The sequence below is a fragment of the Ochotona princeps genome, chromosome 2, assembly GCF_030435755.1.
Source record: "Ochotona princeps isolate mOchPri1 chromosome 2, mOchPri1.hap1, whole genome shotgun sequence".
NCBI classification, from domain to species: Eukaryota; Metazoa; Chordata; class Mammalia; order Lagomorpha; family Ochotonidae; genus Ochotona; species Ochotona princeps.
Genome location: NC_080833.1, coordinates 120,538,868 through 120,565,240, shown reverse-complemented (window position 1 = coordinate 120,565,240; position 26,373 = coordinate 120,538,868). Strand labels below are relative to the sequence as shown.

The 26,373-nt window shown below is 49.9% G+C and overlaps 1 protein-coding gene across 2 annotated transcripts; it reads right to left on the bottom strand.

Annotated features, from left to right (window-relative positions):
* Positions 1 to 3,042: 3,042 nt before the first annotated feature.
* Positions 3,043 to 25,279, bottom strand: STYXL2 (serine/threonine/tyrosine interacting like 2). 2 transcript variants are annotated; one of them, XM_004589152.2, is made up of 6 exons: positions 25,142 to 25,279; positions 24,438 to 24,563; positions 11,787 to 11,881; positions 8,108 to 8,339; positions 7,617 to 7,834; positions 3,043 to 5,822 (listed from the first exon to the last, which is right to left on the bottom strand). In XM_004589152.2, the coding sequence occupies exons 2-6, from the start codon at positions 24,545 to 24,547 to the stop codon at positions 3,061 to 3,063; spliced, it is 3,417 nt and encodes a 1,138-aa protein (XP_004589209.2). In that variant the 5' UTR covers positions 24,548 to 24,563; positions 25,142 to 25,279; the 3' UTR covers positions 3,043 to 3,060. The 2 variants fall into 2 exon arrangements, with proteins under 2 accessions (XP_004589209.2, XP_058516564.1); XM_058660581.1 differs by lacking the exon at positions 25,142 to 25,279 and adding an exon at positions 24,892 to 25,040.
* Positions 25,280 to 26,373: the final 1,094 nt, after the last annotated feature.

Sequence of the window (26,373 nt, the reverse complement as noted above, 5' to 3'; positions counted from 1 at the left end):
GTATAACTCAAAAGTAGATGGAGGCCATAGATTCAGATCTGTTTCTTCATTTTCTTTCTTGAAAAACAAAATCACTGATTCTCTAGTGGGTGTTACGAACAGTCTTCCAGTTGGTAATTAATTCCTGAGAGCATGTTGACTTTGTGTTTAGTATCTTCAGGCATTTGGGACCACATCGATGCGAAGGTGCTGAGAAATGGCCTTGCGTGTCAGCATGTTCACCTCTGTGTGGTGGTTCCCTGTATAACCCTCCAGTCCCATCTTTTCCCCTTCTGTATGCTAATTAAACCCTCCAACCCACAAGCTTAGGTTGAGCCAGAGAAATTCTTAGCATGAGACTGAACACCAGGAGGAGAGGTATGTGCAGGAATTTGTTTCCACTCCTCAACCAGGCTATTTATAAGAGAGATGGTGCTGGGACCCTCACAGCATTCTCTGGGGGCAGCCTCCTTGCTGGGACCTGTGGGTCCTCAGTTGGTGGCTATCTCTTACCCTGGCGGACACTCAGGCACTTTGCCATCTCCTCTTGGATCCCTTCCTCTGCAAATGCCATGTTGGATATGCCATCTGTTTCCTGTGGAGACTTTTACAGACACACACCTTTCAATATCAGTGACTAAGGCTTAGACTGCAATCTATCATCCTCTGTTAGGCATAAGTCAAAAATACCTTCAAATCACATCATAAACCAAATGCAATTTCTACTGATGTGGTTTTCCAAAATATACTCTGGAGGCCAGGAATGAGCTGAACTCAGAATCTTAAATTTGGGGGTTGATCTTCCCTGAGTACAGGATCCAGACACAGGTGGCCTTGGAGATACCACAAGCAAACACATTTCTCTAGGCCTTGATTTTGACCCGGGTCTGGTTTCTTCCCCCAGTGAGCTGAATTGCTTCTTGGCCTTTTAGCTAAGATCAAGTGTAGCAAGCTGAGCTGAGCTTGTCTACCTGTGGCTGTGGACCTATTATCACCTCCTACACTATAAGAGCTCAACTGAAAGCAGACTGAGTGAGTGGTCTCCTTTTCTGTGTTTCCCAAAGCTCACTCCCAGGGTTGGAGAAAGACCAGTGTGAGTCTTCAGACCAATATGCTTTAAATGACCAACATCGATTTACTGGGTTTTGAGTGGGAATGGACTAGGGACGGTTTTAAAAGAATTTTCTTGTCTAGCTTGACATAAGTAAGATCAAGTTATATATTCTGCTGGCTATGTTAAAAGGCAAGGACAGAGAACCTGAGCTAGGTGGCTCCTGTGGATGGGTGGGGGGGGGGTCTATTAAGGTAATTCCTGTTCTCTCCTAGGCAAGTGCTACCTTGACTGTATCTACATCACAATCATCCCTCCAGGTGTGATTGGAGAGAGGGAGTCTTGCACTCCCCAGGGGGTCAAGTGGGCTTAAACAGACCCTCTTGCAGGTTACTCCATAGTAACACGATTTTGTAAGGTGAGAATGATTCACTGAGGACGGTTAAAGTGAGGCAAACAGAAGCAAAAGGAAAGGGGCAAACGGGACAAAGACAGTACCCCTCCCCCCGCAGCACGCTCTGTGCCAGTGGAGGAGGGCACGGGCATCACCAGCAACTGAACTGTGGGCCACAGCGACAGGGGGCAAGACAGGCAAGTGCTTTGATCCTAGCTAAGGGCAGGTCTGAGTTTGTGTCCAAGTACCTTCTCCTCTGCCTTGGTATTTGTATCTTTGTGCTCTCTGAAATGTACAATGCTGAGACAATCTGCCTGGCAAGCTTGCTTTATTGCCACACACACACACACACACACACCTGGAAGCTCAGTTTTCGGAAGATCATGTGACTATCCCTTGCCCTTTGTCCCATATCGGAGGCTTCCTGCCTCTGGTGAATCCTAGCATCACCAGCTGGGTCCCCTGAATGGACTTTTGTGTTTGGCTAAAGCATCCCTGGCCCCTGGGTGACACAGGCCTGTTTTTCGGCCCTGAGAGGGGTGTGGCAGCTCGTCGATGGTAGAAGCAAGTCCACTCAGGGTTGCAGTCATGTGCTCCAAGTGTAACTTCTGGCTTCAGCAACCCAACTTGTGTCCTGGCCAAGTGCTTTGGGAGCAAAGACTAGAGAGTTCTCAGCCAAGCCAGCACACACAGCATGCTGAAAGGGACTCTCAGCACTGCCATCTCCAAGGGCGACAGCAAGCATGCCCTCAAACTCTTTGGAAATCCATCCCCTCCCTGTGTGTGAGGCCTTCTTTTTCTGCCACTTCAAGGGGATCCTCTCCCTCCTTTTCATCTTGCCACCCTCACCTCAGTAACACTCATTCTCTTTATTTCTATCTAGGTTCCTCTGTTTTTCTGCAGGTTTTTCCTGGTGGGATTGCCCACTGCATTGCATCGTAGACTAAATACTTGATTGTTACCATTAGCGAGCAGACGATAATATGATCTGGTAGTATACGTTTTGAGGGAATAAACAGGATGGCTCGTGATGGTCCATTTGAATTTTTGGAAAGTGGGTTTCCCCTAATTTCCAAAAAGTTAGAAGTAAGCAGAATGAAGAAAACAGATGGACAAGATACCGATTTATTGGAGATCCAAAACATCCAAAAGAAGCCGCCAGAACTGAGTGTTAAAAGAAACAGCCAGAACTGAGGGAGCGGTCAAACTTGGCCCAGGATAGAGTTTTCTGGTTCTCATTAAAACCTCTACAAACAGAACTACCTCCTGTGTTCGTGGCCTTCCTGGAGTCTGACAAATCACGATGTTTGTCTGTGTTCACCTCTTTTTCTGGGTGATCTACTCTCCCAGTGAAGGGAGTTAAGCACCAAAGCGGAGATGATGCAGTGGGGCCACGGCAAAGGTGCCAGGCTGTTGGTGTTCCCACCTCTCATTGCTGGGCTCCTTGCCTCATCCCCACACCACCCCAGCACCCTTCTGCTCGGTGCCTTTCATTGGGTTCCAATCCTCCTAGCAGACTTTCCCCACATCCCTTGAGGGCTGGTGACAGCTTGTGCCCCACCCCCAGCTCCATCTCTCCCGGGGTCCTCAGGGGTCCGCCTGGGGTCCGCCTGGGGTCCGCTGGGCGGGGCTGGACTCAGTTCTCCCGCCTCCTCTGCAGCTTTGTCTTGGTTTCTTCCTGCCGTCGTCTCCAAGCGGCAATAACGGCCTCATCGTCCATTTCTTCCTCTTCCTCCCTGTCGGTGCTTCTCCGGTACTGAGACCGCCTCCCGGAGGCAAACTTCCCTTCCTCTCTGTTCTCTCTTCGCTCCTTCTCTCCCTCCTCGTCAGACCTCATGAAGCTCTGGGTAAATTTCCTCTTGGCCCCAAACTCGGAGAAATCCGATTTAGAGGACTCTTCCACGTCTTCCCAGTCTCCCCTGGGTCTGGCCCAGTTGGGGCGCAGCAGCTCCGGGGACTCATCACCCTCGGAGGGCTCGGGGGTTCTACGGAAAAAGTAGGGCTCTGGGCTCTCCTCTCGGGAGCTCGAGGTCTCGCTGAATGTGGACCTGGAGAACTTGTGCGTCTCCCTGCCCTCCTTGGTGGAGGATGTGGAGAACCGCGAGGAGCTTCTCACTGAGCTGCCGTCGGCCTCATGGTAGGAGGAGGTGTCCTGCTCCTGGCACTGGGATTTGGAGAACTGGTAACTGGAGGACTTAGACTCGGTTTCCCGGAACAGAGATGATCTGGTGTACTTGCCCCGGGAGCTGCCCGACCAGTCGCTCTGGGGAGGGGACTTGTCCTCTGTCCTGAGGCCACTGAGCCACCTGCTGATGCTGCCATCCGCCTCTCTGCCGGCTCTGCTGCCCTCCTCTCCGCGATGGGAAGCGGCCAGGGAGGACATGGTGTCCGTCTCGGGCTTTTGGGAGTTACTGCGGGAAGAGTGTCGGAAGCTCCCGAAGGCACTATCTGTGTCCTCATCCCTGATGCCCAGGCCATCGAGCTCATCATCCTCCTTGACCTTCTTCTTTTTGAAAAGGGAGCTGCGTTTGTTGTCTGAGGCTAGCTTCTCCATTTTGTACCCAGACATCTTTTCCCTCAGCTCCATCTGCATCTCCTTCTCCTTCCGGTCAAGCTCCTTCAGGTTCACGTCATCAGCAAAGAGGCTGTAGATGGGCTTGCTGGTCCCCCTCACTCTGCCCCCAGGGCCTTCCGCCCTGGGGCCCCGTGCAGAGCTGGAGGACAGAACCGACTGTGTGTCACAGCTGGCTGTGGCCTGGCTCTGGAGCGGGACACGGGCACCCAGGGAAGAGCTGCTCTGTCCACTGAGCATGGACACTTGGTCATCCCCCAGGCAGCCGGCCACTGGCGTTGCTTTCAAGCTGGCCACGGATGGCGAGCGGGACAGTAGCAGCATCTCATTTTGCTTCTGAGCCAGGGTCTCGCTCACCACATTGGCGATCCAGTTCTGGATACTGGCGATGGAAATAGTGTCTCCGGGCCCCAGCGGCAGGTTAGGCAGGGGTGTGGTGGGGTTGGAGGCCTGGGGCAGGTGGGAGCAGAGGCTCTGTGCGCTGAGGACTGATGCTGTGTCGCCATCAGCGCTGACGGAGGGCGCCGCCGACCAGAAGGCGGACAGCGGGATGCTCCCGCTCGCTGTGGAGCTGTCTGCCTCCCAGCTGCCCAGGGACTGACTCTCCTCTAGCGTCTGCTTGCTTCTCTCCAGCAGCTCCAGCCTCCGTTGCCTCTTTTTGGCCAGGACTGAGTCCTCTCCCTTGCTGAGCGCCAGCACCTCCTCCTTGTTCTCGCTGCCCACCTGCTTCTGATGTTTCAGCTTCCAAGCCTGGTAGGCTGTGAGATCCACATCAGACGGCTGCCTCGCCCCCTCTCCCTCCTGCGCTCCCTGCTCGCTGCTGCTGTCTCCCGCCTCAGAGTCTTTCTTGTGAAATCCAAATTGGATTCTCTTGATCTTCCATCTCTCCAGGGCGGTGAGCTTGTCCTTGTTTCTGCTGCAGAAATTATAGAAGGAGCTGGCCTCGGAGCACAGGCTCTGCTCGTCATCCTCCCGCATCCTGCTGCTGCCTGCCTCCCAGTCGCTGGCACTCTGCTCCCTCCGGCTCCGGCGCTGGTAGCTGCGGGAAGCTTCCTGCTCGATTTCCTGCAGGCGCTCGTTCCACAGGTCCCAGGTGCTGTCGGTGGACACGGAGTCGGAGCGGCGCCGGGCACCTGTGCCCTGGCTGCTCCTCTGCAGCTGCTTCTTCAGGACGTGCAGGCTCTCGCTCGTGCTGCTCTCACTCAGCGTGTGCCTGCGTCTTCTGCCTGCCTCGCTCTCCTCCTCCTCTTCCCTATCCCACTGCCGCCTGTGCCCCTGCGCTTGGTACCTCTCATTCCGACTCTGCCAATCCTGGATGAGCCTCTCCACGTCCTGGTCCTCCAGGTCCTGGTCCTCCCCATCCCCTTCCTGGGGCTGCTCCCCTCCCTGGGAGGCCTGGCTCGCTCCCGGGCTCTGCCCCCTTTTCCAGGCGGCGTACAGCTTCTCTTCCTCCTCTTCGTCAATGAGGGTGGGCTGCTTGGAGGCCCGGCCGGCCTGGCCCACAGAGGAGCCACTCAGGACGCTGGAGAGGTCGTCGTCCTCTTCCACCGTGAGGGTCTGCACTCGCACCCCCAGCGTGCTCCCGGTGGCCTCTCCCTCCTCAGCCACGTCCTCCTCCTCGTGGTAGTCCTCGTCCCGCTCCTCCATCAGCTTCTCATTGAGCTCTCGCAGCTGCTTCAGGAAACCTTCGTTGGGACAGACAGCCCGCTTCCTGCGCACCGTCAGCAGCGCATCCAGGACGGCCATGTCGTGGAAAATCATCAGGTAGGCCACCACCAGCACGGCCGAGCGACTGATGCCCATCTCGCTGCTGACCAGGACCTTCCCTGGAAGTCACAAGACAAGAGAGATGATACAGCTGCAGGGTCTTCCTCAGACAGCTGGGGTCCACTAAGGCTTCTCTGTGGCCCTACCCGGGGGCCAGCCAGGCAGGGCTCCCCCTCCCGGCCTGGGTAATAGCGCCTTTCTACCGCTTTCCGCCCACCCGAGGGAGGAGCAAAGGCATGCATAATGTGGATGAGCCAGCCAGGAGGCACTGGTCTTCCCTGGAATGTTCCCTTTGGACCCTCCTCCACGCTGTGCCACCAGTCACCAGCCCGATGCCTCCGTGGTTGGGCACTCATGGCTCATGTAAACACACAGACTCGCTCTGGTTTGGACTAGTTTAATTTTGCAAATGATACTTTCAGGGACCGGCTTGAGCCCCTGCACTCACGTGGGATACCAGGAGGAAGCTCCTGGCTTCAGCCTGGCCCAGCTCTGGTTGTTGTGGCCATTTGGGGAGTGAATCAGCTGATGAAGGATCTCTCTTTCTCATTCTCATTTCTCTCCCTCTCGCTTTTTAAACAAATAAATCAAGCTTTAAAAGAATTTATTCAGATGTTAGAGCAAACAACAGACTTCTCTAATAGTCACCTATTCTGACATTTTTGGGTCGAGAATGAAACTTCTGTCCGAATTAGACTTTTAATGAAGAATGAGATACTGATCACTGTCATATTCTTACATGTTTCTTTTCCTGGGTGTTCTGTCTTGCAATTATTATCCAAACATCTTTGTATGTTTCCTTCCTATCCTAACCGCTCTACTAAGACTCAAAATTGGAATGCCTGTTTCTTCCCAGAGCAGATTGCATGCAGAGTGGAGCAAATTATCTCTGGTTTGGGCTGAGTCAGAGTCCAGCTGACCCTCACCCACCTTTTTTCTGACCACTGGGCTCTCACTTGTGCCTTCCAAGCTTGCAGCATGGGTGGATCTTATGATGATGATGATGATGATGGTTACTAAATGCTTGTATCGGTTATGGTCATGTCTTTGTCCCACAGCGGGTCACAGACTGAGGCTTTAGGGGATGGGAGTGGGAAGGTGGGTGTGTGCAGAGCCCAAGAATATAGAATGGCATGACTGTCAGAGCCAGCAGCAGCCATGCCTGTTCCAATGCCTGAGTGGCCCATGTGGTACCTCACCTTAACCCCTTCCAGCTCCAGCTCAGGGCTCAGCTCTCCCTCCCTGGGGACCCCCCCTCTTTTATAGACTGCCAGGCCGCACAGACTGCTGTTAGGACCAAAGGCTCACTCTCCTAAAGATGGTACCATCTGCCATAAGTACAACTTAGGCTTGGTCTGTAGTAACCTGGCTGGGGTGCCATATTTTTTCCTTAAAGCCTGAAGGGACCCTCATGGCAGCCTGAGGGACAAGGCAGAGGCTGGTTGGGGATTTTCTGTTTTCTCTGTTGAGCTCTGGGTTCACGCTGATGTATAGACTTTGTACAACTCTAGGGGGCACTCCACACACTGAAGTCAAAATACGCTTATTTGGTTATGATGAAAATTTCCAGTAGGGAAATAGTTTGAGGAAGGTGGTCTTTTCTGATTTGCAGGTGAGTAGCAGGGTTGATTGGTGGAAGGATCTATCACTGAGTTAAAAATCTGGATTCAGGGTGGGTGTTTGGCACCTTCTTTCTTGGAATGCCTGATGTGAGATCCATTCAGCTCTGTTTCTGATTCAGCCTCCTGCTTATGAAAACACTCAAGATACACTCCCTCAAAACACGGCAGATAAGCCCACGTGGCTTCTCCCCAGGGCGGTCCCCGCAGCCTGGGGACAGCAGACACCCTTACCCCGGTAGGTCAGCAGGGCCTCATCGAGGAACTCAGCAGCTTTCCGGAAGTGCTGGGAGATGTCCACCTCGGGGAAGTCATCCACCTCCACCCCCAGGTACTGGATCTGCAGGCCAGTGTAGAATTCGGGGCCCGTGTAGACGCCGGTGCCATGGGCAGCATTCAGGATGTGCGTGATTCCCAGTCGTTTGAGCCTCCCCTTGTTCACAGCCACGCTCCTGAGAGCAGAAAGAGGGATATGTTAGCCAGAGTCACAACTGGAAGAGTGTGTTATCACTGTGACAGGAAGCCTGGGAGGGAGGGGACAGCCTGACAAGGGCCTCACTGCAAATGTTCTATTCAAAGGGCCAGTAACTTGGCCACAGCAAGAGACAGAGAAGAGACAAGGGGCTAGGCAGCGCAAGGCAGGATGAAGAGAGTTAGGGGTAACTCGCTCTGCCGCGAACCAGAGGAATGGGGCAAAAGGTTGTGTCCGCAGCAGTTGGACTCACTTCTCAGCTATGAAGACATTGGGCCAGACCTCATCCACCTCATTCCAGGGGGCCTCTCGGTGGTCCTGTACCAGGGCCCGCTGCAGGTCCATGACGCAGGGTGTGTTGTACAGGCTGGTGTCGTCCATCTTGTCCCTGACGCGGTTGTACAGGTCCTCCACCAGCAGCTGCTCTGCAGACTCCAGCATGCCCTGGCACTCTGCATCTGCCTTCAGCCCCCGTGGCTTGAATTCTACGGGGGGAAACAGGTGGCACTCATAACAACGAGTTGAGTACACCGTGGCCTTCCCTGTTTCTTGAGAGAAACTGCTCTTGGACAGTTGGATCTGCCAGGAAGGACTAAATGGAGGTTCTGAGGCCTCACTGCATTGATCTGGACCCCTGTAATCAGTTTGAGCCACAGCCTCGTTTAGCTACTCTCATTCTTCTCTAAAGCTTTTTGATCATTTTAAACAGATTTTGTTTATTTGAAAGCCAGAAGCAAAGAGAGAGAGAGAGAATCTTGCATTTGTTGATTCACTCCCCAAATGTCCACAGTTGAAGCCAAGAGCCCAAAACTCAATCTGGGTCTCCCACATGAGTGGCCAGGACTGGAGCCATTGTCGGCTGCCTGGCCCAGTTCACCTTAGCAGGAAGTTGGAATCAGAAGCAGAGCCAGGGCCCACATCAAGTGTTCTGATATGTATGAATGCAGGCATCCCAAGTGGTGCCTTCACTGCTGTGTGCAAAACCCTGTTCCTGGTTGTTGTTGCACCCAGGTTCTTACGTCCTAGGCATATGTCTGATTCATACTTCTCACTCTCACACTGCCCAAAATGAAGTGGACACCTGCCAGTATCTATCAAAGGAACACCTGGTGCTCCTTCATAACAGACCTGCCTTGTCGGTCTGACTCCTTTACATATACAGTGCAAATAACCTTGGCAGAGTATGACGTTGAGCAGTCACTCAGGCAATGCAACCTTCTATGATGCCTTTACTTTGCTTAGCTATGTCTTCATTGTTTCCCATCCACTGGTGTGTAAGCTGCTGTGTCTGTGGCCTCCCTTACACAGGAGGCTGAAGCTTGCTCTGAGCTTCCATGCTGTTCTCATGACAGGACTCAGGACCTTTCCAACAACTGGTCAGGAAAGCTCACATATTCCAAATGAACTCAAATTCAACACACTCACATCAGGGGTAGACCTTTATTTCCTCCTAATAGTATATTTGTTCAGGGGTTAAGACACAGTTTTGGATGCACCCCGAGAGCTTTGCCTCTGAGATTAGCTCCCTTGCAAGAGCCAGAGAGGCAGCAAAGGCTCAGGTTCTTGAGTTCCTATCACCTACGTGGGAGACTCAGATTGAGTTCCTGGCTCTTGGCTTTAGCTTGACCCAGTCCTGGCTGCCATAGGCATCTGGAGAGTGAACCAATGGATGGAAGATCTCTCTATTTTCAAATAAATAAAAGCAACACATTTTAAAAGTCTAATACATTTGTTCATAGTTTATTAAACATGGGAGGAAAAGTAAGATGTACAAGAGTAGGTAGGGTAATTTTTTTCCCCCAGTAGCCAGGAAAAGAGAGTTGAAAAAAATATGAATTGCAAAGTGGGCATTGGCCAGGTCCTCCTGCTGGTACCATCTCTTTCCCTGATTGGCAGAGAGGCCTGGGAAAGCAGAGCCATACATGAAGGACTGACTGGGCCCTGCCCTTCCTGGAACCTTCTGGTAGGTGTCCAGTCCTAGTTTCTTCACTTCACGAAAGCTCCCCTGCTCTCTCGTTCTTCATCGCTGGTCTGAACCACAAGCTGACGGGACCTTTGTTCTCTGACCTCCATTTGAAAGACAGAGGAAAACCAGAGTACTGCTCTCCTTAAAAATAGGTGAAGTGGTTCTGCTTTTCCCGATTCTCCAGGTTTTCTGCTCTGGCTCTCCCAGATCTCACCAAGCAAAAGTAAAAGCCCCTTCCCTTCCCCTCATCTCGTTCTATAGCTTTCTTTTCCTGTACAACATTTGAGCCGCCAGTGCTTTGCCACAGACACAGTGCTGCCTTCCTCAGCCATAGATGCAGCAGGTGGCTCTCCGGATTTCTTCCCCTGTCCGACCTCTCACCACCACTGGTGGCCCCGGCTTCACCCTCGGACTCTTCCGAGTCTGCCCCCCACCCTGCCTTAGCTCCTCATGTTTTCCTCCCTGCCTGCCCTCTCTGAGGTGAGCCTGAGAGCCAAGGCTGCTGCTTTTCTCCCCTCTTGTTCCTGGTTGTGCTCTTTAATGTCACCCAATATATTTTCCTCTCTGTGCCGTAGGCAATAGCTTTGTGTCGCTCATAGCTCTTCAGTCACCAAGGCTAGTAAAACACAGGCTTAATGTCCCAGAGAAGAGGACAGTAGGAATGACCCAGAGTTTTTAAAATACTTTTTTGTTTTGTTTTGTTTTAACCTAGATGTTGAATGTGAAAGACTTGAAAGTGATGCTTTCAAAGGGAGAGAATTTTTTTTTTTTTTTTTTTTTTTTTTTTAGCAAAAGCTAGACTTGTTCTCCTCAGGAGATGAAGCCTGGAGAGGCCAGAAGAGTAAAGTGTGAGTAGTGAGGGTGTGTGATGGGATATCAGTGAAAGGCCGCCCAGGGCCAGGACTGGGCCAGGAGCCATTCAGGGGAGCTGGACCAGGGGAAGGGCCATGGCCTGTATCCAAGAACCTTGGGCGGGTGTAGCATAACACCATAGCCCCCAGACAGGGTGAAAGAAAGAAAAAATACAACTGAAAACTAAAAGGCAGAGGGGTATTTGAGCATGTGGGGGCCTCCCAGGCTACCCAGAGCAGCCAACAGTTGCAGATGGAATTCTGGTTCTCTGTGAGGTGCCATGAGAGCCGCCTTCCCTCCTTCCCTCCCTGGACCCTGCTAGGGACCCAAAGGATCAGGGGTCCAAGAGAGGTCTGGGATTAAAAGCAGGAGTTGACAGTATGGTGGGTCTCATGACCCACAGCCACTGGCAGGGGATGGCGGAATGGAATTCAAAGGCTAGCAGGATCCTGCTCTATAAGCCTGCTGCTTTGTCCTACCCCATTCTGCCAGAAATATAAGAGGCCACCCAAGGACGAGGGAGGAGGGAGGAAGGAGGAAGGAAGAAATTGTGAGAGATTCTTTGCTCAAAATTGAGTAGAAAAAAGAAAGTACATTCATTCGGGGTGAGTCACCTTGAAGAAAATACAATATGGTGTCTGTTCTGGAATTTACCGTGGGTACATTAGCACCTTTCCACACCCTGACCCTTCTCTTCACATTTCAGCCTGAAGATCATCTGTGAATATGAGTTTTTGAGCAAAACTCCCCGGATGTCCCTAACCATTTCTTAGGTTCCAAGGTCAATGTGTATATCATAAGACACACCAGGACACTTACACTTAACTTTAGAAAAAAAAAAAAAAAGAAAGAAAGAAGAAAGAAAGGACAGAAGGGAGGAAGGAAGGAAGGAAAGAAAAATCCTAAAGGCTGGTTGGAACTACCACCTGACAATCAAACTAGACAACTGGTCACCCAACCGCATCATCATTTCCATCTTTACCCCACCAATGTGGGTGAGGTGGGTCTGGCAGAATTGCTTTCTCTGTTTGCACCTTCCAAAGGGCTCCCACCCAGGGTTTCCAGGTGCTCGCCGGTCCCCTCCCTGCTCCCATGAAGTCTCTGATGCCATTACCTTCATTGATGATCTGCTTGGCAGCAACAGCTGATGAGAGGTGAATGGGCTCCATGAAGATGCTTTCTGTCTCTGCCTCGGAGACCATGGAGTGCCTGTAAGAAGAGGACACACGTGTGAGAGGACTTGGGCAGCACCTGAAGAAAAGTCATTCTTCCTACAATGAGGAAGCATCATCCGAGTTCAGCGTCAAGGGGAAAACATGGGAGATGAAGAGCAAACCTTCCTCGGTTTCAGGAACCTGGGGGCACAGGATGCCGGAAACGTGGAGGCACAGTTGCCCAACAGTGTTCAGACCTGAGCTGACACCTATGAGTAGGAGTGGACGTATAATGACATGCAACATTAGTTGTGGGTGGGACAGTGATTATCTGTGGTTGGGAGAACTCACCTCATGTGGCTTCACTTGGTTGGATCTCCTGTTGTCTATTTCCCCTTCTTGTCTCTGGTTCCTCTCCTATGGGGTATATCGTTCTCCTATGGGGCTTGTTCCTCTTCTATGGGGTTTGTTCCTGTCCTCTCCTCGGGTTCTGCTGGACTGATGACCTCTCCACTCCCCATGGTATCCCTGTTTCTAAGGGAATGGGCTAACAAGGATGACCTGAATAGCAGTAAGTGAAATGCTGAAGATGTGCACAGATGCACGGGCGCTGACTCTGAGCACAGAAGTTCAGGTCAGGCTGAGCCAGAAAGGCAATGAAGTACTTTGGGTAAATGTCAAGGCCATTTCTGCCCAAGGATTCTGTGGCTCTGTCAAGAGACTTGGAAAGAGACTTGGGCCAGAGACGAGGGTTAGGATCACACATTAGTCCACTAGCAAACATGTCCTCAGTGGGCACTTCTTTTTTAAAGGTTAATTTTATTTTTATTGGAAAGTCAGATATACAGAGAGGAGGAGAAACAGAGAGGAAGATTTTCTCTCCGATGATTCACTCCCCAAGCGGCCGCAATGGCTGGAACTGAGCCAATCTGAAGCCAGGATCCAGAAGCTTTTCCGGGTCTCCCACACAGGTGCAGGGTCCCAAAGCTTTGGGTCGTCCTTGACTGCTTTCCCAGGCCACAAGCAGGGAGCTGGTTGGAAAGCAGGGTCACTGGGATTAGAACCAGAGCCCACATGGGATACTGGCACGTGCAAAGTGAGAACTTTAGCTGTTAGGCTACTGCACTGGGCCCAGTGGGCACTTCTTATTTAATGATGTTATGATGTTAGAGTGAACTTTGAGTCTTTTTTTTTTGTCTTCATTTTTCGTTTAGATTCAGAGGGGTTAAAAAAGTGGGGAGAGTTAATGAGCACCATCTACAGGTTTAATTATGATAAAAATCCTCATAAACTAGATGGTAGGAATTCATATTCCTGTTTCATACATGAGAAAGCTGTGACTCTGAAATTGCTCAAGACAGCCAATAAACGGAAGGACTGTGTTGTAGTCCTGCTCTGTGCCCCACCTTTTCTCCACTGCAGCACACTGATTCTGTTCAGGTTGGAAAAGAGATGTGAGCATTGTAGGGGCAACCTCAGCTGGATGTTCAAGTTCGTGTAGATTCAGAGAAGTGCTGTAGAAGTCCGTGCTGAGAACAAGAATGGGCAGATGGATGAATTGAGGTGAGTAGAAGTGAGTTGAGCTGAGTCCAGTTGGACTGAGATAGCTTGAGCTAAGCTGGCGATAAATTAGAATGGATTGATTGGAAAAAATAATTCTCTTACAGTAGGCATCCATATCAGAGTCCTCCAGTGGGCGTGTGATGTGCTCAGAATCATCAAGGTCAAGTGCAAATGAACTTGCCAGAGAAGGAGTATCCCAGGACTCTCCCCAGGATGTGGCCATGCAGCCTAAAGCCTAGTGCATCCTCCTCCCTCTCCCTCATGCTGAGGAGCACCTGAATGCACCTGTCACGGATCACTTCAGCTCCTACACCAAACACTCCTTGTGACCAGTAAATGTGTTTTCAGGTAAGGGTGATGGGAGGCCAGGGAGAGACTAAGGATGAGGTTTGTGGGATATTATCCTGGGAGGCGAAAACTAGAGTGACCTTTAGAGCTCTCCTTGGCTAAGGAAGACTAGAACTGGTAAGAGTCGGAGTAACTCTACAACAGTATAGTCTAAGTGGTCTTATTTATTTACCCCTGTGATTCCAATGTGTGAAACGTGAACAGTCAGGGTTTGGTGACCGAGTAGTACGTAGACAGATGGGTGGATGGATGAGCAGGCGGCTGGCTGGATACATGCACATACTATGCTGGATACTAGGCAAGGTGTCCACATACCACAGTATGGATTCAACCCAAGGATCTCTAAGTCCCCTCCTATTGCCCTCTCTCCAGCCCAGCTTGTACTAGGTTTTCTCAAACCTTGCCCACCCATCCTTACCACAATCACTTCTGTCCAAGGACTTTGCAGAAGCCCCTGTCTGCAGCTTGGATGCTCAGTCTCTTCGTCCTCTTTCAGACCTTGGTTCAGTTGTTGCTTCTTTAGGGAAGTCTGCCCTGACCTTGTGCTTTCTGGCACAACCACGAGAAGGAGCATTTCAGAGGTGGACCCTTCAGCCTGTTAGGCCACACCTCCCCGTCTGAAGTCACTTGAACCCGAGTCAGGACACCCAGTCATGTCGTATCCACATCCCTGACCACCCCACACCCTAAGAGAAATGAAGTAGAATTACTGTCTTTAGTCTTTAAGTCTAGCATAATTTGATACCAGAAACAGTGTTAATCCAAGGGCTAAGAGGTCAGTTTGGTGCAGATGCTAAGGCATTCTTCTTGATAGTAGCAATACAGGATCTAATAAGTACTAGTGACTGACTCAAACACACCCACTGTGGATGGGAAAGAATACTATGCCCACATGGGAGAGCCAGGCCCTGCCTCGGGATCGGCTCCTGTCGACCCTGCACAGGGGGCCTGAGCAGCACCAATCTTTGTTTTTCAGATAGCTATGTTTCATGGCACCGGAGCCAGAGCCTCCGAGATGATAGCTTTGTCCGTGTCAACAATATTTGTTAAGGGAGTTTGAGTTATTAATAATTAATGTTACATCACTATGAATAAAATATTCATCATATTATTTATTAAAGGTCAGTATTACGTGAAATGAGATTTGGGGCGAAACAGCATGACAGCTCCAGATTGAGAATTTCTGTATTGCCGTAGGGTCAGAAGGACATCCCCCTCCCCCACAGCCCTGTGCTTTCTCCTCATGGTCAATTTTCTTTGTTCTTCTATGGGTCTCTGGCACTCTGCATCCAGAGGAGGGTTTGTTTGTTTGTTTGTTTTTCCCACCCCAGGCAATCTGTCTTCCCAGCTACAGACAGGTGCTGGGCAGAGCCCCCGGGGGTCACCTCACCTATCAGGCAGGCAGAAAGTCCCTACAAGAAATCCCAGCTAGTAGTGTGGCCCCTGGGATCCTGATGAGGGAGCCCTTGGTCATGGCGTTCTCTGGCAACAGTGCCGACTCCAAATAGTGAGAATTTGACTCTAAGTGACTAAAATGGGAACTGAGAAGCAGCCCTAAATATACTTACAACTCCCAGGCCATCCGTTTGCCAGGGGGAGGATTCGAAATGAAAATTAGAAAACTGAGAAACTGTGGGGCGAGAAAGATTGAAGTTTGGTTAATGAGCCAGCCAATTGCAGGAGCCGTGCGTGGAGATCCTGCGGGTCCCCATTTAAGAAGCTGGCAACCTCATAACTGAGGAAAGAGGTGGATGAAGAACAGATTGCTACATGCCCCAGCTCCTCCCCACTTTCTGGCCTTGGCTTCTGATGCTGAGCCCTGAGCATCAGAAACCCTAAGCTCACTCACACTCAGCATGATATGTGCTACGCAGATTACACTCGCTTTCACGAGTCGGCTGCATGCAGAGAAATGTCCACCAGAAATGAAATTGTTTTGCCAGGAACAAGGTTTATTAAGCTAATAAAGAAAAGTGTGTGGTCGGACCTAACAAGACCCTTGCTTTCCCCCAGAGAAGAAATGCAGAGAGAGAGAGGGAAGGCAGGAGGGGGAGACCCGAACAACCAGCCCTGTTTATATTTGCAAGGTCAGGGAGATGGTAGTCCCCAGGTTTTGATTTATGACCATGTCTGAGCTCCAGCCGGTGCACCTGAGATGAGGCAAACCAACACTCACAGCCTGATTAGAAAGCAGCATGGGCTGACTGTTCAAGAAAGACAGGCAGCGAAGAGAGGATCCAGGATCGATATGTACCTCATCACAGGATCAGGAAGCAGCAGCTAAAAAGCCTTGAGGGTGAATTGGGAGAGAAACAATAACGGGGATTTGATGGACTTCCTCACCGAAAGCAGGAGACCAGGCAGCCTTCTTAAAATCTGTGCTTTTCAAAATTGCACACTGTGACCCATTAGTGCATCATAAAATCAATTCAATGGGTTTTGTCCAGCATCTTGGAGTGCAGGTGGGGGTGGGGAGCACCATCCATTGTAAGAATAAAGCTTTTTTAAAAATAACTGGTATATTGGGCCTGGCGGCGTGGCCTAGCGGCTAAAGTCCTTGCCTTGAATGCCCCGAGATCCCATATGGGCACCAGTTCTAATCCCGGCAGCTCCACTTCCCATCCAGCTCCCTGCTTGTGGCCTGGGAAAGCAGTCGAGGACGGCCCAATGCATTGGGACCCTGCACCCACGTGGGAGACCTGGAGGAGGTTCCTGGTTCCTGGCTTCGGATCAGCGCGCACCGCCCGTTGCGGCTCACTTGGGGAGTGAATCATCGGATGGAAGATCTTCCTCTCTGTCTCTCCTCCTCTCTGTATATCTGATTGTAATAAAATAAATAAAATCTTAAAAAAAAATAACTGGTATGTGCGTATAAAAACATACTTCACAAAAAGGGAAAAATTGAAAGAGAAACCTATTTTTTTTGCAAAAATTTTTGAAATCCATGCATTCGAGGGATCTTCAAAAAGTTCATGAGAAATGTGCACTATGAAAATAACTGCATGAGTTTCAAATTTTTTACACCAGAATGATTTGTACCTTTCCATTTTCTTTCCACGCACTTGGTGAAGTCCCCCGGTATATGTATACATGCTGAGTTGAGATGCAAATGCCATATCTTACTGCAGATTACAGGCTGCAAACTGTAAAAGCCACTGACTTAAACCGCTAATGGGGTGGGATGGGGTCCCACCACCCAGGCCCTCCCCCAGCTCCTGCACAGCCCAGGAGGAACTGCCTTTTTTGATTTGATTTTTCTGGAAAAGGCCTGGGTCTCAGAGCTCCCTCAATCACTTTGGAGATGATGGTCGTACACAGGCCATGTTCAGGCATTCGGGAAGGAGGCAAGTCAGTAAAATAAAGAAAATCAATTCTTAGCAAGCTGCCTCCAACGGGCTTATTGAAAGAGCCAAGGTGGAGAAATCTTCAAGGAAAAAGCCATGTAGAAGAGAAAGGATAGAGAAGGACCGCGTTGCCCAAGAAACCACGACAGGGACCTGCAGCATTTATACCTCCTGCCCCCAGCTCCTCCCCAGGCTCCAGGTGGGCACCCAGTCACTGCGGGAGGGAGACGCGAAGGGGCAGAGCTGTGGGGGACACCTGGCCAGAGGAACACCAACAATGCATGGCCTGAGGGATTTGGGTCTGAAACGCCAAAGCCAGAAATGAACCCTGCTTAAACAAGACCTAAAGGGAAATAGAAGAGCATCAGGCAGAGGGCAATGAAGTCTTTGCTCCTCTATTTGGAAAAACCAGCTCAGAAGGAAGAGGGCAAGGCCCACTGACTTAGGTGCTATTCCTGTGGGTGATGGGCAGGGCTTAGGAGTGTTGGGGAGGCGAAACATTCTTGTTAAGATGTCCCGTGCACAGCAGTTTTAAATGTTGGCATTAACTTGGGTATCACCTGGGGTGGCATGGCTCTCAGTCTGGGGGATGGAGACAGAATCTCTGGCCCCAGGTCTTCTTCCTGAGACAGTGATTCACAGTGGCTTAGTTCTTTCAGCAGAAGGTGTGTGAGGTCAGTGCCTAGCTCAGGCTGAAGCGAAGAGGTGCCATTTCCATGCCCTGTGGGTTCCTACCCTGGGCTGAGCTTTATAGATGGGACTCCCTGCCAAGGCAGCAAGCCACCTTCACTGCCCATCCTGATCCTTGCTAGTTGGTCTGGCGCTCTGGGTAAACTTCTGCAAGGCCCTGCCTCCATTCCACAGGGAAGAGTGCAGCTCTGCCTGCCAGGTCAGGGACTGCAAGCGTGACCCTCCCCAAAGTTGTGTCTCCTAGAACCTAGGGAAAGTCATCATTACATTGCAGTTGTCATTACGTCAAAGACCCAGAGCTGAGATCACTCTAAATGGGGGCGGGCTTGAGAGCATCCTGGGAAGAGCAGACAGAGGAGAAGGTCATTTGAAGGAGGGGCTAGAAGTTGGAGTTCTGTTGCTACAGGGAAAGAGACACCTGTAGTGGCAGAGATGAGGTTAGAAAGGAGTTGTTCCCAGGGTGGAGGGAGTGCAGCCTACCTACTGCCTGGACTTCCAGCCTCTGGATTGTAAAACTCTGCAAGAGTTCCTTTATGTTGTTGTCAAGCCACCTAGTTTGTCGTAATTTGCTACGGTTGACCTTGGAGCTGGTGCAAGAACCAAGTAGAGTTGGCAGTGAATACCTGGGCAAACAGAGACTCTAAGGTGGACTGTGTCAGCCAGGGGAGTCTGGAGAGATTTCACTGTGATTGGAGTGGCAAGATCAGGAGCAATACAGAACTGTTGAACTATCAAAACCACTTGAGCAGGACACTCATAGCACACTCCTTGTTGGGGACCCAGTTATGGTTGTGAGGCTGGGTGGGGCTTCTTCCCTTATCTCTCCTCTCCCCCCAGATACAGGAAGGAAAAGAGAATGTCAAAACAATGGTCTTATCCACTTTCCTCAAGTCCTTGACCCTTCATACCCTAATCAAATATGTAAAAATTATGAAAAATAAAATGTATACAGTTTTAAAAAGTGTCCACAGCTGAGATATTTGATGATTGGGCACACACTTAATTTTTTTTTAAAGGCCCAAACCATCAGCCAAACAGATAAAACAAAAGGATAGAACTTTAGATTCTTCACAAGTACTGGGAAGATAGTTCTGGGGAGGGGGATGGGGAAACCAGCCCCAAGCCATGATGCCCTGGAGCTCAGAACCCTGTATTTGCTTACTGCAGAGTTGAGGGAACAGTTGTCTGAACTACTTGCCGGGAACTCTGGTTCAATAAAAATTGGCTGACATTGTGAGTCGGTGAAAGGAATCAGTCATCAAATAGTCTCCTCTGGAAGGAAAAGCAAAGGGAACCACTTGATGTTTATCAAATGTTTAATTGTGTGTGTGTGTGTGTGTGTGTGTGTGTGTGTGTGTTTTGTCTGCCACTGGCGAAACTGGCATTGCAAGTTTGTGATTAAGTCGGTGATTCTCCTGGCTGTCGGGGAAGTGGGAGGGCAGAGCGGACCTCAGTTTTGGTGCCCGCTGCATCACCGAGGTTCTTACGCTACAAGAGGCTGCCTCCTAGAACAGGGAGAACCTTTTCCTACATTACAGACACAACTTGATTGAGATATAGGCAATGTATGACCAGAAGATACTTAAACGATAGTTTTTGGTAAGTTTTGACATTTGTCTACTTAGAAACCATCACCTCAACCAAGAATGTGGGCTTATCCATCATCCACACCGTTTCCTTCCTGCCCTGGGCTCCACGCAACTCCTAACTGCTTTCTGTAACTGTGGAAATCTGCCTCACTTTTCTAGAGTTTTATAGGAATGAAATTATGTATTACACATTCTTTTTTCGCTGACTGCTTTTGGTCAGCAAGATTATTATTTTGGGGGCCCGGCACAGTGGCCTAGCGGCTAACGTCCTTGATTTCTACGAGCCAGTATCCCATATTGAGCACGAGTTTGTGTCCTGGTGTCCCCGCTTCCCAACCAGCTCCCTGCTTGTGCCCTGGGAAAGTAGTCAAGGACGGCCCAAAGCCTTGGGACCCTGTATCTGCGTGGGAGACCTGGAGGAGGCTCTGGGCTCCTGGCTTTGGATCAGCTCAGCTCTGGCTGTTGTGCCAACTTGGGCAGTGAACCAGCGGATGGAGGATCTCCCTCTCTGTCCCTCTTCCTTCTGTGTATCTGACTTTGCAATAAAAAATATAAATTAAAAAAAGAAAGAAAGAAACTGGCAAGCCATTTGTAAGATGGCTGTGCTGTTTTTATTCCTACCAGCAACATCAGGTCATTTCAGTGATCTCACTCTACCATCAGTATTTGGTGCTATCTTTTTAAGCTTAGACTTTATAATATTGATATAATAATGGTAACTCATGGTGGTTTTAATTTGCATTTCCCTAATGACAAAAGGATTTTAAGCATCTTTTCAGGATGGAGCCTAAGGGGGCGGAGATTGGGTGTGTAGTCAGCTTTAGTAGATACTGCGAACTAGCTTCAAATGGTTTCTACCAATTCTCGCTCTCACCAGCAATGAGCGAGAGTTCTACCTGCTGTACACCTCATGTCGTATTTTCTATTATCTGTCTTCAATTTTAGATATTCTGGTGCACGTACAGTATTATGGAATTCTGAATTTAATTCAAATATCTGTTATTTATTTTTCTGTTTTTATTTCTGACCATCATTCTCCTGTGGCCAGAGAACATGATCTATATGATTTCAATCACGAAACATCTATTTATAGATATGGGCTTTCAGTCTAGTGGTTAAACCATCGGTTGGGAGGCCCACATCCTATATCAGCATGCCTAGGTTTGAGTCCAAGCTCCTGATTCCTGCTAATGCATACCTTGGGCAGTAGCAGGTGATGGATTGAGGACCCACAAGGGAGGCTGGGTTGTATTCCCAGCTCTGGCCCCCAGCCAGCATGGGGCAGCTGCAGGTATGTGGAGGGTGAACTGGCATTGGGAACTCTCACTGTCTGTTTGTCTCTCTCCTTTTTCTCTTTGTTTCTCAGGGAGAAAAAAGAGTAGATACATAAAATAGGAAATTAAGTAAATCATTTTAAAAGATTTATTTATTTATATTGGAAAGGCAGATTTATAGAGAGAAGAGATAGGGAAAAAGATTTTCCATTTGCTGATTCATGCCCCAAGTGGCTGCAATGGCCAGAGCTGAGCTGATCCAAAACCAGGAGCCAGGTGCTTCCTCCAGGTTTCATATGTGGGTGCGGGGTCCCAAGATTTTGAGCTGACCTCAACTACCTTTCCAGGCCTCAAGCAGGGAGCTAGATGGGAAGTGGAGCAGCTGGGACATGAACCGGCTCCCACATGGGATCCTGGCAGTTGCAAGGTGGGGATTTAGCCACTATGCTACCATGCTGGGCCCAACAAGTTTGTTTTTATATGAATGGATCAATATATGATCTATTTTGGTGAATGTTGCACGTGCACATGATCCGGCTGGACTGTACATCCTGATGCTGGTGGTATATGTCTTGTGGATGCTAGAAGTTGATTTTGCTTATTGCTTTATTTATTAAAGATTTATTCATTTTATTTAAAAGGCAGCGTTACAGAGAGACAGAGAGAAAGAGCACAAGACAGAGAGCTCTTTTATTTATTAGTCTACTCCACAAACATATGTGATGGTCAGAGCTAAGCAGGTCTGAAGCCAGGAGCCAGAAGTTTCATCCACGTCTCCCTAGTGGGTGAGGGGGCCCAAATGCTTGGATCATCCTTCAAATGCTCCTCGGACACATTAGCAGGGAGATGGATCCAAAGTGGGGCATCTGGGGTATAAACTGGTGCCCACGTGTGATGGGTGCTTTATACCACAAAATGTTAACGTCATGACAAATAGTCATGAAAACAGTGCATTGCAACTTCCCTACTCTTTGTTGGCCTTTATATATTCCTGTTTTCAAGGTGTGTCTCTTGCAAACTGTATACAGGCTTTTAAAAACAATTGAATCCGACAGTTTTTGTCTTCAGGGTGTTTAATCTAGTTGCTTTTAATGCAACTACTTATACATATATAGGGAATAAATCTACCATTTCCTTCTTACATATTACGCTTTTTCTCTTCTTTCTGCTTTTGGATGGATTTTATTTTATTATTATTGCATCTTCCTCTCATTAATTAATGAAATATTCTGTTGTGAAATCTTCTAAAAATTGCACTATAGGGGCTGGTGTTGTGTGGTAGTGGGTTATGCTACCATTGGTGATCCTGGCATTCCAGAGCAGAATGCCAGTTCCTACCTAGCTGCTCCACTTCTGATCCAGCCTCCTGCTGAAACTATTGAACTTTCCACCCAAAGTTACCACTTCAGTCAATGTTTCAAGGTAATTTCTATTAAAATGAGACAAGGAAGTAAAGAAATAAGTCAATATTGGAAGCTATGCCTAGGAAAGGGCATTAAATGCGCTTCTTAATACATGGAGTTACCTAGTCTAGGTAGATCAGCAACCTGTCGTGTCTCTACAGCCGGAGGGATGGACAAGAAGAGCTTGAGGGGCTAGCACCATGGCAGGCAGGGTTAGCTGTTTCCTGTAGCAATGGTAACCCTGCTCCATTTCCAGTACAGCTCCCTACTAGCACCTGGGGAAGCAGTGAAGGATGGCCCAAGCCCTTGGGCCCTGCACCCATGTGGGAGACTGGAAGAAGTACTTAGCTCTTTGCTTTGGTCTGGCCCAGCCATGGTTTTGCAGCCATTTGGAAGGGAATCAGTGGATGGAAAACCTCTCTCCCTCTCTATGTGTCTTCCTTTCTCTCTGTCATTCAAATAAAAAAATTAAAAACAAACAACACAAGGCTGGAGCCAGAGGTGGAAAGAACAGCAGATAAAGGAGTTTCTTCCAGAGCGGAGTCAAGGTTAACTCTAGGAGGCCTCCCCAGGGCTGGCTCAGGCAAGTTTGTTAGTGATATGACTGCTGAGCGTCCCAATTCTCCTTTTATTAAACAAGAGCTTTTTTTTCTGCAGTTGTCCTGGCCAGACCATACGGGTTGCATTCAGGCCCAAGGGAGAGGGTGCATACCTGTTGAACCAACCACCTTACACTCTTGAACCATGTCTGCAGCAATTGGCACATGGGATTTTGAAGCGGTCTCACTTGGGAGGCTGTAAGCGTGTTCTAAGTGTGGGAACAAAGGCCACAGAGTGCACTGGCTGAGCCAAACTTACTGGTGCGGTGTCCTGGGCCCATGGGCCTTACCACCTAGCCTCCCCTGTGAGAACGCAAGGCCTTGCTGCATTCTAGCCAATGGGCCGCGAGGGGAAGTGACTGTTTGCAAAGTTGGTCCATAACACCTTCCTAGGAGGCTCTCCATGCTCTTCCCTGATCTGGCTGCACTCGGACAAGGCTCTAAAACAGCAGATCCAGGAGCCAGAAGGAGCCACAGCGCCGGAACCTCCACTCAGGTGCCTGCTGGGGAATGTGCCGAGCAAGGAAGAAGTGCCCACCGAAGTTGCCCACAAAGCTGGCCCTTCTGACCACACACCAAGCTACCTGCCTCAGTCATGAGTGGGCAGGGGAGCAAGGATGCATTTTTAATTTCTCCATCCTGACAGTGGTTCCAAGTGGGAACATAAATGAGGATTTTTGGTTCCTTTTATTTATTTATTTATCTATTTAAAATTTTTAGTTGTTGTAATGAAGAATTTGAAAAGGCAAAAATCTCCAAACCCCATCTGGGTGAAGTGCTCTAGTCCCGGGCAGGATGACCCAGCTGTCTGGTTCTTGTCTGGCTGCAGCGGGGAGGTGTGTTGAGCCAGCAAGACCCCCAGAACACCCAGGAACAGGGCAGACAATGCTCATGGCAGACATTAAGAGGTGCAGTTAAATACAATTAATAGCTTGAGCTATTTTAGGGGGGCCCTTCCTTCCCTTTTCACAGTCTAGGAGATGTGACCTCAATTATTTAAGTGAATCTCCACACAAATCTGGTGACAGAGCCATCTATAAGTTGAAGTTAGGGCTTAACTCTCAGCTATGGTGGGAGATAACAGACAGGCACACCCTCCGACACACAGCTTTGGCAGGCGATTAAGATGACGTGTCATTAGCGCCTCATAGTTTTTCTTGCAAATTCATACAGATCTGTCATCCTTCAACATGGTCGAACTTCATGGCTTTGAGGTCAAAGAAAGTTTTAGATTAGTTGTCACAAGGCCGAAAGGACTCCGCAGGGAGATGCATAGTGTTTCCCAGCCCTCGGCGCCCTGCCTTTGCCATGGGCATGCGCAGTTCTCGGTTTGAGCAACACAACTGTGTCACAAATGCAAAAATTATTTTCGTCCAGGATCTGGTTCTATGGGCCTTCTCCCCTCCTGATCTCTTCTGTTAAGATCCACGGGCACCATCCCTTTATCCAGCCGTAATCCCGGTGAGTTAAGCATCAACTGCATGTAGCCCTGCCAAACTCCTGGTCCTCTTGGAGGTTCCGGTCCAGCTTGCCCTCCTCTGGGAACCCTTCTCTCAGCAATCCAAATGAAGTTGTGCCCTAGCCTAGCTCTCCACACACCCTACTGTCTTAAGTGCTTGCCAGGCCTCTTTGCAATCAGTTGTGGGCATGCCTTCTCCAAGAGCCTGATTGACAAGCTCAGGCAGCACTGTCTGCGGCTTGTGTGGGCTTGGAGGGTGGCCGGGGCTCCCTGGGCCCACCCCGTGTCGTGCTCCACCGAGGTCATGGGAAGGGGGAGGGGAGCTCAGCACTGCACACTTACTGGCTGGGGGAGGGGCTCCTCAGGTACCGGGCCTGCACCGCCCTGACGTCTGCTTCATCCTCCTCGCTTGGGACCACTTGCTCCTCCTCTGGGTCCCCCTGGGTGGCCATGGCAGCCTGTTGGCCTCTGTGAGGGCGGAAGGAGGAGAAAGGCCATTAGAGGTTTTGTGGGGGAGGGTGTGTGTGGGGTGACGTCATCTCTGAAGGTCACCACGTGCTAACCCCTGGTGGGTAAAGGCCCCAAGAGGAAAAAGACCCTCCAGCTTAGCTAGTATTCCGGGGATACCCAGAAGCTCAGCTTGACCATGTGAATAGGCCACTTTGGAGTCTCATTAACGAAGAATAACGAGCTGGCTCACTCCACAGATCCCACAGAGAGGCTGAGATGCGCTGTTAAAAGTGTAGGCAGAGCGTGACACACACTCACGCCACCCACACCCACACTCACCACCCACCTCATGCACAGACCTTTTGTCTCTCCTGGGGTAGTGCAGCTGGTCTCTTCTGAAAATTAATCCAAGGCCTTGGAGCTGAGGCCTTGGCCTCCGGTACTATCCCACAGCCTCTTAAACAGGGACATGAAGTCCCCCAGCAGGTGGTCCCAGACGTCCTGGCTGGGCCCTGCCCCTCAGACTGGAATTGCTGGGGACCTTGGCTCGCAAGCCCCAGCCCCCCAGGATAGAAATAAGGGCAGAACACACTCACCAATGCCTGTTTGTCCGTGTGTCCGTACCCCCCAGCAGCTAAGCGTGCCCCAGAGGAAATGAGCCTTTGGGAGACTAACCTCACCCCTCCTACCGCTGCTTCTCTGAGGGGCAGGACAGCTGTTAACAAGAAACCTTAGCCACCCTCTAAATTTAGCCTCTGGCCCCACAGGCTGGCAGTCCTCTGTGAGGAAGGAATGCAGGCTCAGGACCCAGACAAAGCCACTGGGCTGTACCCCCCTCCCCCTGCTTCGCTTAACTCTTTACCTCCTGGCTAATTCTTGCCAAGCCAACTTTGCAGAACAACACAAAGGTGTTCTCTGGGCTCTCTCCAGCCCCTCCCACCTGGGGCTGTTCAAGTTCTTCCAGAAGACAGTGGGAATTCAAGGATCTGGAAGAATGAACGAACTGCCCTCAGCCCCACGTCGCTGTCGCCATAGGGAGGCCTTAGAGAGACACCAGATAGTGCCGTGGTGTGACTGAGGAGGAGTTGTGGTTGGGACCAGGATGACATTTCTTTAAACAGACATCTCTGGACAGGAAGCCAGGCAGCTGTGGTCCTGTTCCATGCCCTACACCCCCTGCTGATACCCTGGGAGGGGGGATGATTGACAACCCTGGGTGATACAGAAATTCCATGAGCTTTATAAACTTCGTATGAGCTCTGCACTATCCCTGTGGTCAATGCAAACCCAAGAAATCCAATCATTCACCACTGTAATCCTAAGGACTCTATAATCACCCCCTTCATCTGGTCATGCGCGCATCTGCTTGTCTACACACTTAAAAGTACCAGCTGATTGTACACAAAGCATCAGGCCCCATACATGAGCGAAGTTAGTACGACTCATAGCTTAAAATTGTCTTTCTTCTTAGTTAGGTGGCACAATGCCCAGCACACAGTATCATTAGAAATCAGCCAAATGAATGAATGAGATCACAGTTTATTAGGAGGAATGAGACACAGACCTAAAATAACTCAAGCACAAGATAGAATGGAGTTAGGGTCGTAAAAGATGTCTGAGAGCTGTGTGAGTTTCAAAAAGGAGATAGCCCTGTGACCAAAGAACTCGTAAAGAAAGAATGCTGACACACGAGGGGCCTTTTTTATTGAAAGGCGGATATACACAGAGGAGGAGAGACAGAGAGGAAGATCTTCTGTCTGATGATTCACTCCCCAAGTGACCACAACAGCCAGAGCTGAGCTGATCCGAAGCCAGGAGTCAGGAGCTC